General features: G+C 40.6%; 1 protein-coding gene across 1 annotated transcript; it reads right to left on the reverse strand.

Moving 5' to 3' along the window:
- Positions 1 to 9,805: 9,805 nt before the first annotated feature.
- On the reverse strand, positions 9,806 to 17,872 carry rasl11a (RAS-like, family 11, member A). The gene is made up of 8 exons (XM_069672388.1): positions 17,345 to 17,872; positions 16,059 to 16,115; positions 15,804 to 15,886; positions 12,913 to 12,953; positions 12,702 to 12,831; positions 12,294 to 12,369; positions 11,540 to 11,616; positions 9,806 to 10,584 (listed from the first exon to the last, which is right to left on the reverse strand). The coding sequence occupies exons 1-8, from the start codon at positions 17,505 to 17,507 to the stop codon at positions 10,438 to 10,440; spliced, it is 774 nt and encodes a 257-aa protein (XP_069528489.1). The 5' UTR covers positions 17,508 to 17,872; the 3' UTR covers positions 9,806 to 10,437.
- Positions 17,873 to 18,024: the final 152 nt, after the last annotated feature.

Raw genomic sequence — 18,024 nt, forward strand, 5'->3', positions numbered from 1 at the left:
GGCATCAAAATGTGTATTTTCTCTTCACATCTACATGAGGAAAAATGCTTGTGTGTGTTAGGAGTGATGCCAAAGACTTTTGGAATACTAAAGTTGTTACATGCATCTCTTTTTGTACCAATATATCATACTCTCCGCTCTTGCTTTCTTTCTCTTTCATGCTGACTCGACCAACATTATGTCAAACCCAAGACAAATCAGTCCAGATGTGGAGTCTTGACCTGCCAGATGAACCTCCTTACTCCATTAATGCTGCAGAACAAATATAAATACATGCTGCTTTGACCCTCTTTGAAAAATGAATGCATTTTTAAACTGCTGTCAGAGTTGTTTAAATTGAGACAAAATGATTGATGACACAGATGCACAATGTGATTTCTAAACAAGCTCTATCAAGGGGATAGTTCAGTTGACGTCACGTGACCTCAGTATTCAAGTAAATGTTGAGGAAGGCCATGAGATGTGGCTAAAAGCTCCAGTGGAATTCTAGCTAGAAAATACAGAGTTTCTAACTAGTTCTAGTTTTTGACGTTTGACTGCTACATCAAAGGAAGTTTTGGAGGTGCACTGTCTATCACTGAGGTTCATTTTGACTCAGAAGCAGGCCTCCAGCAGAGTTCAGCCCCAGGTTACTGTACACATCTAAACGCCCTCCTTATATCCAGGTGTTGACAGTCTCTGCCATAAGCAACTCTTTGAATCAATCTCAAGCTCTTTCTTTTCTGAATGGCACTTATCTTTATGAAACGGCCACTTAGCGGTCACTGACGGAGGGCCCCTCATTCTCAAGACTGACCGGCACCGCTGTTGGTGGAGACGGAGGGAATGGACGGGGGCACAGGGAGGCCACATACAGGATGAAACAGGTTTTTAAATTCCATCAGTGGCAACAGCAGCTGAATACAAGACTCTTTGGTGACATGAGGCTTCTACTGATGGCCATATTAATAAGTCCCCCAAACTTAATGGTAAAATATACATTTTATCATGGTTTTAAGACAACCGTCATTAGTGTTTTCTGATCTGAAGCCCTGATTTTTGGGAACAGTGACCTCCAGAATCATTACAAGTTTCATTAAACCAATTCACCTGTTGGAGCTAGCCAAATCTTTTAAGGTTGTGTTTACCCTCTCAAGGCTAGTTCTTACAATAAAGGAAATGGTGTCATGGCAAATATCAACAGATAGAACAATGACATGGACCAATTACAGTTCAGTTGAACGCAAGAGCCAGGAGAGACTATTAGCTTAGCTAAGCTCAAAGACTGCTGGCCAGAGCTAGCTTGGTGCTCTTAAAAAGTACCCAACCCTTCCTTTACTCACTAACTAGCTTTCTTTATTGATTGCATACGTGAACACTGATGTAAAAAATGTACAGATTGTGGTTTTAGAGAGAGGTATGTGCTGTAGCGCAGACAGATAATGTAGCATAGTGGATCACTAAACAGCTAAAGAAGGGGATATTTTTTTTTACAGGTGTTGGTGGAGACCAAAACAGGGCTGCAAAGAGATTGGAAATTGAATGCTAATGTAATGCAAGCTAGCAATATCAACTTTGTAGGGTGATACCATTGTTGGACTGTTCGGCCATATATTGTCGGTCATGCAGACCGATCCAGGTCGTATGCAGTGGGTAAAAATCTAACATAGATGTAGCTGAAAAAAGCTGGAATCAGACAGACCATACTGTATTAATAATAGCTGTCAATTCAACATGGACTTATGTTGAAATATCCATTCAGTGCCTTCCTTTCTTTTGCCCGACCCTTCCTCAGTCAGTCTACTTATTCTCCTTATCAGATGGGGTCTGTAATTTGACCGCTCATCAAAGGAGGGACGATGAAAAGTCAGAAATGTTGAAAAGCAGATTGACATGAATGAAATATAAGAATGAAAACTACTCCACCACCAAGAAACAACCACAGACAAACATATTTTCCAACCCAAAACATTCAAAAGGATTTAATAAGAACCTCAATTATTTCCTCAAAGGTCAGAACACGAACGCAAAAACACAAAATCCAGTCAACATCTCCTGTTTCCTGTAGAAAGTGTTTGTTATGATCATAAATCTGTAAGTGTGACTCATTCTCCAACTCCTCTCTGCCTGTTAATAGAGACAGGAAGAAAAATGTCTACTTGTTGATGTCTCTCTAACTAATGACCTGTTTCGAAAAGGAAAATGTATCATCAGTGCACCCCAAGACTTTCTGCAAAACACTTAACATTTGTGTCTTTTTTCAAACGCACCATGTTTCTGTCCTTTGTTGTGTTGTGCTGGCTGACATCTCTGGCTTATGAAGCTGCATCACTCCATCAGATAGTGTCCAAGAGGCAGCTAGCATAAGTGACTGTTGAGCACATAAAGTTGCTGTGGTTGCTGTTTATTTGTTATGGCAACTACAGGGACCATTTGCTAATCTCCCTCCTCTCAAAGAGCTGCACTGAAGCAGATTTTGTATTATGGAAACAAAGAGTCAAAGGATAGAGAAACCCGTAAACCAAACAGATTTATCAGAGGGATCTTTTTGATTGATATCATCTGCTTTGGTAATATATATCTGGATGGTTTATAGGCCCTACTAAAGAATTTCAAACATGTCTTTCATGTTTTTCTATAATCTCCTTAAAGAAAATTGTTAGCAACAAGAGTGGAACAAAGATATGTTGGAGATCAAACTCTGAAACAGGTTAGCATAAAATCCAGGAAATGAGATTGATAAATTCAGGTGAAAGGAAAATTAGTTATCTCAGTGTAGAATTATAATTTTGAAATATACTTAATTCCCTTCCTGCCAAAAGTGAGATGAATGAATTAGGTTAGTTAGGCTAGGCTAAGCTAATTAGCCTAACTTAGCTTGTCAAAATACAGCTGGGACACAGGTAGCATGACTCTGTCCAAATATCAAAAATAAGCTGCCAGCACTTTTAAAACGGACAAATTTAGACAAAATGGTTTTTGTTAAATCCACAACAAAAATATAAGAGCCAGGCTAGCTCTTTTGTTTCTTTGTGAAAGCTAGCTTAAAGCCTGCTAGCTTCATTTAGGCTAAAAAGGTAGCATACAGATAAGAGAGTGGTGTCAATTTCCTCATCTAACTCTCAGCAAGAAATGATAATTGTTTAAGCTAATGTAAAACAGAAGAGCCAGGCTAGCTCTTATGTTTCTTTGTGAAAGCTAGCTAACCTCCTGCTAGTTCTTGTTAGCCTATAAAGCTAGTGTATAGATAAGAAAGTGGTCTCAATTTCCTCATCTGACTCAGCAAGAAATGATGTTTGTTTTATCTAAAGTAAAACAGAAGAGCCAGGCTAGCTCTTTCCTTTCTTTGTGAAAGCTAGCTAACCTCCTGCTAGCTCTTGCTAGCCTATAAAGCTAGTGTATAGATAAGAGAGTGGTATCAATTTCCTCATCTGACTCAGCAAGAAATGATGTTTGTTTTATCTAAAGTAAAACAGAAGACCCAGGCTAGCTCTTGTGTTTCTTTGTGAAAGCTAGCTAACCTCCTGCTAGTTCTTGTTAGCCTATAAAGCTAGTGTATAGATAAGAAAGTGGTCTCAATTTCCTCATCTGACTCAGCAAGAAATGATGTTTGTTTTATCTAAAGTAAAACAGAAGAGCCAGGCTAGCTCTTTCCTTTCTTTGTGAAAGCTAGCTAACCTCCTGCTAGCTCTTGCTAGCCTATAAAGCTAGTGTATAGATAAGAGAGTGGTATCAATTTCCTCATCTGACTCAGCAAGAAATGATGTTTGTTTTATCTAAAGTAAAACAGAAGACCCAGGCTAGCTCTTGTGTTTCTTTGTGAAAGCTAGCTAACCTCCTGCTAGCTCTTGTTAGCCTATAAAGCTAGTGTATAGATAAGAGAATGGTCTCAATTTCCTCATCTGACTCAGCAAGAAATGATGTTTGTTTTATCTAAAGTAAAACAGAAGACCCAGGCTAGCTAACCTCCTGCTAGCTCTTGTTAGCCTATAAAGCTAGTGTATAGATAAGAGAGTGGTATCAATTTCCTCATCTGACTCAGCAAGAAATGATGTTTGTTTTATCTAAACAGAAAGAAAAAACAGTAAAACAGAAGAGCCAGGCTAGCTCTTTCGTTTCTTTGTGAAAGCTAGCTAACCTCCTGCTAGCCTACAAAGCTAGCGTACAGATAAGAGAGTGGTCTCAGTTTCCTCATCTGACTCTCTGCAAGAAATGGGGAAAAGATTGTCAGACTTGTTCTTCAATATTTTCTTAAAAGGCTCAATTTTCTGAGGCTTAATTTGACATCTATCTTCTATGTATGCTACTTTTATTCAAGTAAAAGGATGGAGTTACACTCAGGGAAGAAAGCCTGAGTTGCTTGCCTTGAGAGCGTTCCAGTAGCTTGCCACACTGAATTTATGGTGATGGATCTGACCATTTAAAAACCGTTAGCTTATCTTGAAAACATGATGCAAGCTAAGACGAAGGGGAAAATGGGGAGTGCTGGAGAGAGCAAAGGAAGAGATGTGTTGGAAAATAAACCATTGATAAAAGGATAAAGATAGGAAGAGAGTCTGCAGAGGACGTGTTCAGAATTTCCACATCAAAACATTAAAGAGAAGCTCGAGTAGAAATTGCTTTAGCCTCCTTCAGCATCGACTATTAGAAGAGCCCATGGGCAGAGCACTGCTTTGGTTTGGTCCTTGGTCTGCCTGGTCTCAAGAAATGGTGTATGATGGGGGAGATTGAGAAAAAGGGCAGGCAGGGAGAGAAAGGGGAAATGGGAGGCTGGATGGGTCATCCGTTGGGAGCGTTGGGGCCAAAAATAGAGACAGCAGACCTCCGATTTTGTTCAAGCATTAAGTCTATACTTGGAGTCATTTAGCCAAAAATGAAAGGAAGGCATAAACAAAGGCAGAGGTTGTACTAAACAGGAAGCTGTCTAAGTATGGTATATGACTACACAGCAAGACGACCACAGTCGAATCCAATTCACTTGTGAACGTTTTTGTTTCATTTTCTAGAAGGAGAATCAGAGGGTTTCAGTTAGTTGCCAGTCTAAACAGTATGGTTGTGTTGGGGACAGGGGCGGATCCAGACTTTTCTGACTGGGGTGGCCCAACTGTGGGAGGCAACACATGCAAATGAATAGCATTTAATTAACCCTTCTAAGCTGAATTCTTTAAGGACTCAAACAGAAGATGTGTGGTCAGAGTAACAATTTAAAGTACTAAAGGAAATGTGCCACATTGAAATGGAAAGAAAGCTTCGAGCAGCCTGTTGCAACACAGCCCAAATAGATTTTAACACAAGTCCCGCCTCTGACAAGGCAAATAGCCAATCCTAGTTTAGGATTTTGGGGGGGCACTTGGGGTGGCCAATCAGGCCACCCCCCTGGATCCACCCCTGGTTGGGGAGCTGAACATTTAGTATCTTGTGCTGAAAGCTGACACGTCCATTTGTTTTATGTCTGTCCAAACACCCTGATAATCTTCCTGTCTCTGTGTTATTCTGTCTCATTTAATCTGTCTCCCTTCAACACCCAGTAACTTCCCCCTCCCTGCTTCTGTAAACCTTTTCTGTCTCTTTAAAATGATTCATTCTCCCTGTTTTTATTTATTTCATATTTTGTTTTGCTTCCTAAAGTCTTAGATCTTCTTACAGTTTTTCTCTCGTTCCTTTCTGTCCCTCTTCCTCTCTCCGGGTTTGAGGTCTTGACTTCATCCCAGACGGGACCTTCACTTCCTGCCGCCTCCTGCAGATAACAGAGGCCTTAACACACACACACACACACACACACACACACACACACAAACATGCACACACAGCTGGTTCATGTCCTCCACACTGCTGTTGTTGATAAAGACCTTTCTCATAGTGGTCACCAGAACAAGAACACCCACCCATGTTTGTGTCTGGTTGCTTGGGCCACTTGGGTGTTGATATGCTGACCATGATTTCATCTGTCTTTGTCAGCTAGAGATTAAACGTGTTACAAACTCTGCTGTTTTTAATTGAATCTACTCTGATACACACCAAAAGAAAGCTGGCTAAGCACACTGACTGTTTCCCCATAGACCCGCCAACATACAAGAGACATCTGAATTAATTTTATGCCATGACCTCATGCACCAAGCCTCTTGCTCATGGACTAAAAGAAAAGCATTTTTATGCAAACACAGTAACAAAATTTCTTTGAAAGAGCAAAACATCCCAATGAGCCTTGGCAGTTTAATCAATATATACATGTTGGTGTGATCCAACCATACGTCCGGTAATTTTCACTGCTTGTTCAGGCCCTGCTTGAATGAATGGTCCTAGCCATGCTGATCAGTTTGGGGCTGAAATCAAGAATCATTTTCTTCAAGAGCATGTAGCGTGCTCATTTTTTTCCCATTAAGTCTGTTCATAGTTACATTACCTTTAGCTAGGAATGTATGCCTTTCCATGGTGTCATTTTACACTAATGTTGTTTGATTATGTTTCAGAAGTTAAATCACACACAAAAGTTGGCTACGTTGACTTTTGGTTTAGCTATACATGGGACACAAACACGAGTCATCAGGGTTGAAGTTTTACCTTTGACCATAGATTGTAAAAAAAGATGGCCGACATGACAGCCCCCTGAAAATGGAGCCAAACCCTCTCTCTCGCCCCCTGCTGACTGGCTGCAGTATAGGTCATAAAGCCCGCCTCCTCCATGTTGACAGATGGGACATGAGTCAAACTATAAAATCAAAATACACGTCAAATCCATTTTTCTCAAACATGGTTTCTGTCATTATAGTTAGTTCTTATCATGCTGATTTATGTTCAAGTGTTCATTTTTCTGACAAGTTTGTTTTTAATTAGTTTTTTGATCCTATAAAAAGGGGGTGTGACCTCACGATTGACAGCTCTATTGACAAATCGGGCTCTTGCAGTGTTGTGTTCCCAAGGAGGAACGGAGACGTAACTAGCTTTTAAATACACCACCGTGTCGGATCTTTGCCTTCGTTTTCGGTAAGTTAAGTGTGTGTTTTAGTTAGCGGAAGTGGCTATGATCCACCCGCAGTAGAGCCAGTCTCTGGCTCCAAATGATGCGACCAGCGCAAGACGGCAGCACCCGTCAGAGGGCTTCAATTTTGTACAATGAGAATAAATGGAGGCACATCGTCCATCTTTATATATAGTCATTGCATTTGGCCAATCCATCCACCCCAACCTTTCAATTTGGCCTTATGCTACTCCTTTACTCCCATCATCATTACAGTGGTTGCTGGGGGTTGCTGCCTTAAATAAACTTAAATATATTTTGTAATAATGAGCTTGAACAGACAACCTGTGTTGCCTTAATTGACGGTGTTACAGTTCTGAACCACATTTCCATAAGCACATAGGAGCTGTGCTTTGCAACACATATGACCTGATTGAGGTTTAGAGACCAAAATGATTTTTTTGTAATAATCGGACGTTGTTGTTGTTTAATTTCTCTTACAAGATCAAGATTTTGGCCCCCTTGTTTAGACTTATGACTTCTTTAATTGAATATAAACCAATCCTTTCTTAACCAATCAGCTCAACTGCATGACACACAGAGTAAAAGCATGCTGCAGAACTGGACATTTAGTAATAATAGCGATGATATTTTGACTTTTGTTACCTTGGCTCTTTTTCTTCTTACCGAAAAAGGCAACAGTTTGTGGAGGCTCCAACTTCTAAATCTGGCCTCTGAATGTCACATGAAGTCTTCATCTATCAAATAAACTCACATTTAACGTCCACGTCGGGACAGATTGCCCGCTTTTAAGGGAGACATGTCTCATTTGTTCATGTAAGAATGTGAGAACACTTGCTCCAATGGCACACAGGAAGGAGGCCTTTAGGAGCGACAGGGTGTTTGTGTGTGTGTGTGTGTGTGTGTGTGTGTGTGTGTGGGAAGTAAAGTGAGGGTCTGAAAAGAAAACACCAGAGAAAATTGGACTAGCTCAAAATGATGTGGAAAATCTCTCCGACGTTCACACATTACTTATTTCTGTTGTGGCATCTCAGGATTTCTGCCTTTGGACGACTTTCTTTATCTCAACTTTTCTCCAGCCTCTGATGGAGCCGTGCTGCACTTAAAGGTCAAAGGTCATGAGGTCACATGTTGGGGTCAGCAGACAATTTTTAAAATGGTTTGTGCGTTAAAGGGTTAGAGTGGCGGTTCAGCGACCAAGAAAGAAATTCCAGATGCTGAGGAATTTGTCTTCAGTGGGAATTTTGTGTGTGTGTAAATGAGAGGAGAGGTCATGAGAACGGCAGAAACACACACACACACACACATACAACTTCTTTTTACATCCCTCCCAGTTCTTACCATATGGCGTAGACTGTTTTTTTTTTACAGCTACATCACATCATTGATTCAATACATTTTGTGAATTTGACTCGTGAGACACAACCAGTTACTTTATATTTCCAGCTGTGTCTTTCAGTACCAATGAAATTCCTTCTTGTTGGAAAGAAAAGGCCTCCGGAGCAGCATTAACTCTTTGAAACACTAAAACTTCCCTAAAATAACAATAGACCTGCGTTCACGTCTACAGTTTGGATTCTTTGGGCTGAGCTATAGTGGAAAAATGTACCTTAAGTCACCATTACAGTCAAAGCAGGGCTTGTAAATTAAGTCATGTGCATTTTAGTGATGCATTAGGGGTTTTAAAACATCTAATTACATCTTTTGTAACTTAAGCCAAGAATGAATGGCCTCCGGGGTTCAAACTGGTTAAAAAACATAAATTAAACAGCTGAGTATGGAAGCCTGTGCTTGCCATTTTTGAAATGATAAATCATGCTACATTATTTTTTGTGTTAAAACAGAATTATATAATGGAAATAAGACGTAACATATAAATTTAACATCTAACCTTCAATGTTTGAATATCAGGCCAAATTATAAAATAGTTGACCTCAAGTGTATATGGATATACTATGGATATACATATGGCTCCCTCAGACAAACAAGAGATAACTACATTTTTAAGTCTATATTTGTTGACATTTTGGTCAATTGATATTTTTAAAAGTTTGCCAAATTAGCTATTAACAATCTGGATTACTCTGATACTGGAGAAAACCAATAAATGGTACATTTTGATTTTAATTTTGGCAGTCATTTTATATTTCTAATGTTCAATAAAAATGTCAATTTTGTCATTCATAAATCTGTTTTATAAGACGCACTTTTTTTAATCAATTTTCCCATCTAAAAAGTGGGCTGCATCCTTAAACCGGTGCGTCCAATATACCAGTATAAAATGCAGAGAGACGTATTTTATTGTGTTACAGTATGTTACCCTGACGATGGCGCTATAATCTAGCGAAAGCTTCCTCACTGACGTGCGCCATCATGATCACCACTGCAGCCGCCATCCTCACAACAATCAACATTACCGGAGGCTGAGCTCAGCTACTGCACCGGTAGCTAGCAGGATTGCTAACTCGACGAAAACAGGTGGAAGGCTGCAGTTTGTGTGTTTTGAATGTGTTTCAAAGGAAAATAAATTAAAATAGTGTTGAAATAACGTGTATATACATTTTACCTGTTTTCCTCTGGGATACCCCAAAAAACTTATATTATGGAGTTTATTATATTATTGTAATTTTCATTTCAATAATTGGTTTTATTTTATCACGGGCAGCCTTTGTCTTCCATATATCCCAGGAGTTTGTCCTTGCTTTGTTTTCTTACACTCTGCTTCCCTTCCGGCTGTCAAACGTCTCAGTGAATAGCCTTGAACGTTTGCATTTTGGGGTCATTTCCTGTTTTGGTTCAGAGTTCTGTCTTAAGAAGAATTTAAAGCAGCAACAGAGAGGACGGAGACTCACACGTCATTTATTTGGTATCAGGAAAGGTGAAATCTGGCTTTAATCTAACATGGATTGACTACTTTTTACCACATGAAAAAGATGTATTTTGGGCAGCATTTAGATCCAAAACCATCAAAAAATATTAAATGTAACAATACAAAAAGGCTTAGGAACAAACCTTTTGTCTTGTCGATTACTGTTTCATAATTTGAATTATTAAATTCCCTTTTGTTGGATGTTTTTCAGCCTCAAGAAAACTGAGACATGATTTGGTTTACAGTGACGCGGTCGGTGACGTTTTACTGACACACACACTTTCGTTCAGGGTAAACACGCCAACTTTCTGACACAGCAAGAGCTGTTTGTTTAACAGTCTGTGACATTTGAGCAGCATACTTGTTGAACTTGAACCTGGAAGAGGTCATGTTGACTATGATCTTTGTCCAAACCACAAAGAAGAGCTTAACTTCCAGAACGCTCCATTCAGTCTTTATCCGCCTGTCTGATGCCAAAATGCCAAATTCCCAGACTTCAAACTCTGAAGTCTTGGATATCCAAGCCTCTTGCCATTTGTCTCCAGCCCTCCATCAGTGAAGGACTTGAAACTTTTATTTCCATGGAAGCTCTTAATTTGCCATCCTGCAATCAGAGCGTCGTGGCAGACTTGACTTTTGAGGAGAGGACCTGCCTGAACCTCCTCTTCAGCTCCTGCATGTTGGGAGATTTGGGTCGCGCCAGGTGGAGGCCTCCTCGTCTTTTCTCCCCGTTCCCTCCTCCCAGCGCCCGGATCACCTGGAACACACAGAGAGCACATTGAGCCAATCCCAGCTGTCATTGGGCGATCGCCAGTCAACCACAGAGCTGATACATCGAGACAGACAACCTTTCACGCTCAAACTCACACCTACGGGCAATTTAGAGTCACCAATGAACCTAACGAGCATGTCTTTGGACTGTGGGAGGAACCTGGAGCACACTACGTCCAAACCAGAATTCAAACCCATTGTTGGAAAACAATTGAATATATTCCAACCCACCAACATTTTTTGTAATGTTCCTTCAATAATTCAAACTTTAAACTCTGCTTTTGGCTCTGATTTTGGTCTCCACCAACTCTAGATGGACCCTTGAGTTGCTAAATGCTCCACTAAGGCCACCATTTAGTTGCTAACGTTGTATGTCTGCAGACTGATGCTGGGAGGGTGGTGTAAAGTCAGACCTTTTTTCCTGAAATAATCTACCTGCAGTGGTTGGAAACCTGGTTAGGATGAATTGAGGGCCATAAGACCAAAACAACGGGCTGAAAGACACTAAAATGCTCAGTAGAGTTGAGAGAAATTGCAGATTATATGAAGTCAGTTGGAATTTATCGCTGAAGCAAGGTTAAAGGATCGGCACTACTGAACACCAAAGAAGGAAATAAAGTCTAATCAGACTCAAATGTACTCAGCCTCTGGGCTCTGTTATTACCTCAGCAGAAAAGCAAATATACAGAACAGACCAATGTGGGCTGGTATACCTCTTTCTGTCTAAAAACACAAACATGTGGTATTTTTGAATTTTATGGCGACTCTGAGCACCAGTGGGAAACAGCCTGTAATCAAAGTTCCCACAGGAAGAGAAAAACCTCGAAAGTTTGGTGCAACACATCCCGATACTTGTCTGTAACATGCTTTCATAGAGACAAAATAATATGTTAGATTCATCCTTAACAAAGCAACAAATCACTAACAGAAAATAGTCCCACCTCCTGACAGAGATGCATGAAGGCGGCGTGGACGCCCTCGTGGTTCTCTCTTGCCGAGGCCTCGAAGTAAACTCCTCCTGCGAGCAGACACAGTTTTCAGATCGGGCTCTTATCTTTCAGATAACACTCAGCATTCCTCATTCATTAAGCAGCATGCAGGATATAGTTCAGAGAGAGGCAGAGATGTGTTCTCCCCACACTGGTCATAATTAGACGATGCATTCAGGGATCGAATCAACATCTGCCAGATGTGTTTACGAATTAGCTACTGTGGGAAAATCTGTGTGTGAGAGATGATGAGGAGGTCATATTAGCTTTATGAAAACTTGTCAAACCACACCCCAATCTTGTTGAACGATCAGTATGAGATAATGTACCATTAACTTGAATAGAAATACAGAAAAAACAGATGTTTTCGGGCATTTTTAATGTGTAAATTCCACCTACTATATCTTTCAACTCATTAAAAATGATTAAAAACTGTAACAATGAATGTTGCTGATAAAATTTTAATTTTAAAGATAGATTATAAACGTTTTCAGGGTCTTTTTTATTACATTCCCAGAAGTCACATTTTGAGACGTGTTGCGATTTTGCTTAACTTTTAACTCTGCACACAAACACTCTGGCCAATTGAGTCATTTCGATTGCATTTTAAATATGATTAAAAAAGGTGCAAACAACTAGAGGCATGAAGAGAACATATATAAAAGAGACCATAAATTATAAGACTAATACGGCGTAGAAGACCGACCTAGTGAAGCGGCTAACGTCTCGCCCTCGTCTGCCGGCACTTGTCGGGCTCTCAGCAGGTCGCTCTTGTTTCCAACCTGCAGCAGATTACAGATTACAGGATAGATGAGATTATGGGGATTAGGGTTAGTGGGGAAACTGCAGTGAAAATCTTTGCTTCTGTTTGTGGGAACAATGATTGAAACATAATGCATGACATGTGTTGGTATTAAACCTGATTGAGTTTAATATTAACTGTATTGATTGCATTAGTTGAATTACTGTTGGTGTCTAATCCAATCTTAGTCTGCGACGGGAGACATTTTACATTTCAAATGAAACAACTCAACATCAATTTGATCAACTTTAACACACTTTCCCCAATGCATCGCCAACAGTTGGATCATCACTGTCACATATACACACTGACCAGTATGACAGGTATGTTTCCAGAGGGGTGTATGCGCCTGACGTGTTGGTACAGCGGCTGGATGGTGCGGTAGCTGTTGTGGTCTGTGATTGAGAAAACCAGCACGTAGCCGTCCGCCCAGTAGATCGACCTGGAAGTGCAGTTACTGAACAGTTATTACAGGATATTACTTTGTATTAAGTTTGATTCAGATTTAATAAAGAAGTCTGACCTGTTGATCTGCTCCTGGCAGTACAGGCCCTCTGCATCATCCTGTAAGAGATCCACAGACAGACAGGTAAGTGTTTTAAATATACCAGAATATATCAGAGCTTAGGGGTTATAGTTTAGTCTGAGGCAGATTCCTCTGGCAACCCTCCAGTTTGTACAAATTTCCACCCGACCTGATTCAGGTCTGGTCAACCACAATGATGTGAAAGGTTTCCTACCAAATGTTCTCCATCCATCCATCCATTTTCCTCCCCTTATCCAAGGTCGGGTCAAACGTCCCTTTCCCAAGCAACATTTTCCAACTCCTCCTGGGGTATCCCAAGGCATTCCCAGGCCAGGTGGGATGTATAATCCCTCCAGCGAGCTTTGGGCCGACCCAAAAATTCTCCCCAGGGAGGGGCCCAGGAGGCATCCTGATCAGATGCCCAAACAACCTCAAATGGCTATCGTTATGAACTGGATGTTGAAACTAGCTAACTAGCCTAGCTAGTCACTGCGTCCCATGTTTTGTTGCTCTGATAGGTTGTAGGTACCAGAGCATGGATGTAATATTAAAAACTTGATATGGTGCTCCACCAAGACCTGCGAGGAATAGCATCAGTGCTTAATTTATTCTTTAGACTTTCCATAATGGGCAGAAAGGGAAGCCATGTTGGATTCATTCCAATTAAGAGTTCATCTTTTCCGAACCCCAAACCAAGTAGAGCTGCAGAAACTGGCATCAGATGTCCACAAGACTTAAAGGGTCCACAACCGTCCAGAAATTGTCATTGCATCCTCCAGCGCAGCTAAAAGTGAGTTAGCAGGTGGTGATTTTACTGAAAGGCACTCTGCCAAGACAAACAGCTGTTAATAGAGAAGCACCAGCTGGTTTAGAGTTATGACTCCAGAGACCCCGGACCACCCAGTCGTCAGTTTAGGAACAATTCAGTTTGGGATATCCAGTTTACTTTGTCCACATAATTACCCAACAAAGCCTGTTTTTTCTAATCAAAAGTTAAAGATTTGTTTAGTTTTCTTTGGAAAAAACGGTTTACTTTCTGCTGAATAACAATGAAGTTTTATTTCTGTGGATCCCAAACACCAGAATTTCACATTAAATCCTCTATAACTCTACTAATGTATACGCAGTCTTTCAGAAGCTCAGTAACTTCTCTGCCTCCACACATCAATTATTTCTGTCTAATCTCTGGAAGCCGGTCACCATCATCAGGAGGGACTTCCTCCTCACCCTCTGTTATCTCCCCCTTTGTGAGGAAATGAGCAGCTCTCAGGCCTGGTTCTGTAAACAGCCCGCCGGTTTCGAGCAGGGTGAGCCGTGTGGCATGTTGCACTCATTATGTTCATCAAGAGCGAGGAGATGGTCACTGGAGTCGTTTCCTCTTACTTCAAATACATTCCTGAAAATGCTTTGAGATAAAAATGGTTGTTTTTGAACGTTTTTGGGGCTTTGATAAGTTCAGCTAGAACGTTAAACAGTGACCTCAACAAAAATGCTAATTATGCCACAGTAAAACACGCTAAATAATTGGGTGAGAAAATTAGGAAGAATTTGATTTAAACACTGACCCACACTGATGTACCGTTCTGTTGCTAGCTAGCTAACTAATGAATCTTAGTTCTGTGCTGCTAATAGTTAAAGGCTGATATGTTCTTGTAATTGCTTATCATATTGTTTTATTGGTGCACAAAATGATTCAGGATGCAATCTAAAAGGGTTAAAAATGTATTTCACGATTAATGTCGACTTAACGGTCTAATTTGTTGTGGTGTTTTGTGCCACAGTGTCCCCACAGAGCACGTTGGACAAGTATTTTCGCTACGAAACTAGCTAGCTCAGAACAAGGCAATTGTGAGTTACTCTACAAGCTAGCTGACTTGCTAACTGTCAGTTAGCTTTTCTTGGTTGTAAGTAAATTAAGTTTTAAGTTTGTAAAAACACAAAACTAGAAAAACTTTTTGTGGAGCAGTTTATACAAAAGCAGTGCGGTTAAATAAACGTGGACTGACCAACACAGCTAACTTGTAAAGCTACATGACCATCTACATTAGCTGTGATTGTATCATTCTTTTTTTTTATTACACACCTACAAATATAAAACAATAAATAATACAATCCATCTTGTGCATATTAGCTGAAAAAATTCGGGGGAAAAAGCTCCCACTAACCACAGCTAGCTACAATCTTGCGAGGCTACATGAGTAAACAACGTTAGCATCAGCAGTATGCTGCCAGGGAGGCTGTTATCTACTAGAAAAAACATACTCTTCAGACTCTCCCACAACTATTTTCAACTACTTTTGCATACTTAGAGGTATAACACAAATGAAAGATGATGTTTTTGGGCCTTTTATGCCTTTATTGAGTGAGAGTTGGATATTGTCGGAAACAGGGGAAGAGAGCGAGAGCTGCCGCATCAAGGACTGTGGCCTCTGTATAACACAAATCAAGCACAAATTGTAGGTTTAATGAAATCACTGAGCTATTCACAATGCCTGATGTTGAAATGTCATTTCCCAGTGTTGGGTTATATTTCCACTGACAGTTTCCTTTGCCTGGATTTTGTGCCAAAAACATTACATTCTTTTAGATACATCTTTTACAGGATTACAAAACATTAGTTGAGCAAAGTGCTTTGCTTGCCAGGTTTGTTCAGACCACGATCCCACAAGGAAATACACTATGATCCTTCACCTATCTTTTCCCTTCCTTGTGCAATCATTACATAAAAACATTTAGTTTGAGAAGGCACATTTTGGCTGCTTTGTTTGATTGCTAAATCACCTTTGAACGGTGCAGTGCAAAAGCAGTACAGCACTGAGCACGAAACAGGTTGCCAAAAACATGAAAACACAAAACGTGACAACATGGCTGCTGCCTCCATAAGTTACCTGCAGAGCGACACAGGGGGTATCCTGGATCTGAAGCGACACTTCCTCCCCATCCAGTGTGACCTTTCTGGAGTAGAGAGCCCCTGCAGAGAGCCAAAGAGACACATGGACGGATGAATGAAGAGATGGATGAATGAATCAATAGTGGGAGAGCAGAGTGCTCCTGCAGAGGGAAAATCAGTACATGCAGTATTTTTCCTGCTTACTTTGACAAATGTTTCTTCTCTTATTCAAAACAGATGGATGGAAACTCACCAGTGTTTGCTTCATAATCCCCGATGAACCTCTTGGTCAGAAATCGGACGATCAGAGCTGAAAGAAAGAAGAAAACACTGGATCAGGGAGGCAGAACATGGATTTAATTAGCCTGCGCAAAGGAAAAACAACAAATTAAAGATTGCGGTTCCTGAGTGTTGCTGGAATTTCCTTCTTTCTGTGACATATTTTGTATTTTGAAGGCTTTGTTAGCATAGAGATAAGCTAAACAAACAGGCCCAAAGTCTGAACAAAGAAAATGATTCACCAGAACCCAGAATCAGATGTTGCAATCATCTTGTAGTGGTTAATGATTGTCTCATCCAGCTTTGTTTTTTTGGTTTTAGAGGTTTTAGGAAACCAATTAGTTAGAATTAAAGGATTACTCCACAGATTATGCATATTAAAGGGCCCTTCTGATGTTCAGGCGATGCACGTTCATAAAGTTGGGGAGCTACAAGACAAAGTTTAAAAGAAAAATGGTTGAAATTGGAGCAGCACAGACAGAGATATAAAGACTTTTATTTTCTAGTAAGAAGTAAAGCTCTAAAAACACTTGATCCTACATTTCCCATGATGCTCCTTGATAGCATCTTTCTTTTAAACCTCCCTGCTTTACATCCTCATCTTCCAACTTTCCATGTAAGTCCTGTTTGTAACCCAGACTTTTTGTTTTAACTTTGTTGTCTCCAAGCCAAAGATGACATCACGATGACATCATTAGGGTTATTTTTATCCCTTAAAAAAGCTCCCTCCTGAGATACAGAAGATAACTGTTTTCACTGGATGTGATGAGTAATCTGGCCTACAAACCAAATTGCAACTACATTACTATTAATAGAAATAATATTTAGACTTTTAGAATGACTTGTTTTAGTCATGTTTGTATGCCCTCAGTTATGGGGAGCAAATGTTCTGCTTTAATTTGGTTTAGGATCTGAATATTTCCACCAATGATTATAAAGAATTAAAGGTAAATATAAACAAACAAACAAATTAATCAAGTATAAAAAGCTACACAGAGTGCAAAATGTCGCCCCCTGGTGTGCAGGAGTGGTTGAACCGCAGGGGCACAGAACGATATTCACACATCTATACATCACAAAAATATTCCTTACAGTGACAAGCTGCATGATGGGTAGTTTAATCAGCAGTTATAATTAGGTTATAGCCTTTTTACCCACTGTTTATCCCTAAAAGGCAGCTGTTTTATTCCAGTTCGTGTTTAAAAACATCAGCCAAGCTGCACCTCTAACTCCTCCATCCATGCATCCATGCATCCATACCGGTCTTGCCGACGTTGCTCGCCCCCAGCACCACAATCTTCACTGTCTTGTTGGGCACGCAGTCCAGCAGAGGGTACTCCGGTATGGGGACCAGCAGGAAGTTCCCAGAGCCGCTGCTGCTGTTCATGGTTCCCGGTGCAGGGTCGCCACCAGTCAGCCGCATTTAGCTCCCCTCTGCCCTCGGGTCAGCTCTGCTCGGAAATAACACAGTGCGGAAAACACCTCCAACCCGAGGAAAAACACTACAATATTCCCATAATAAGCGTGGATTGCTTGATATTTCCCGTAGTTGGAAATTTCTCCTTAAATAGAAGGTCGTCCTGTGCGTAAAAGGTCCAAAATTCCCAAATATCTCCCAAGAATTCCAGCTCCAATTCTTCTTCCACTTTGCGCTTAGAAAAAGTTTGAAACTCCTCCCTGGATCTTTCAGCAGCGAAACGTCTTCATTTGAATTATCTTAACACTATAGCAAAACGTCATATTTGTCGGTGTAAGATGCAAAATAAGCAGAAAAGGCTGTGTTACGGTTCGCACCGATTCCAGATGCGTCTGACTGCGGACAGAGAGCAGAGAGGGGAGGAGGGAGGAGGAAGACTTTGAACCTTCCCCTCTAATATTCCCGTGAGACCTGTGTAAATGGGGCTCTCACTTTCCAGCCTAAGATGTCATTAAGCATCTCA

This window comes from Semicossyphus pulcher, unplaced genomic scaffold, assembly GCF_022749685.1.
Source record: "Semicossyphus pulcher isolate SPU_LCO1_2020_fin unplaced genomic scaffold, fSemPul1.0.p SCAF_21, whole genome shotgun sequence".
Taxonomy (NCBI): Eukaryota; Metazoa; Chordata; class Actinopteri; order Labriformes; family Labridae; genus Semicossyphus; species Semicossyphus pulcher.

What these genes read in the sequence shown, in the direction of transcription:
- rasl11a (XM_069672388.1), bottom strand. Translation starts at nt 17,507, where the DNA reads ATGCGGCTGACTGGTGGCGACCCTGCACCGGGAACCATGAACAGCAGC. An exon ending in CCCCCTGTGTCGCTCTGCAG is followed by an intron (nt 12,954 to 15,803) that starts GTAACTTATGGA and finishes GATCTCTTACAG; the next exon opens with GATGATGCAGAGGGCCTGTA. An exon ending in TGCCAGGAGCAGATCAACAG is followed by an intron (nt 12,832 to 12,912) that starts GTCAGACTTCTT and finishes CTGCACTTCCAG; the next exon opens with GTCGATCTACTGGGCGGACG.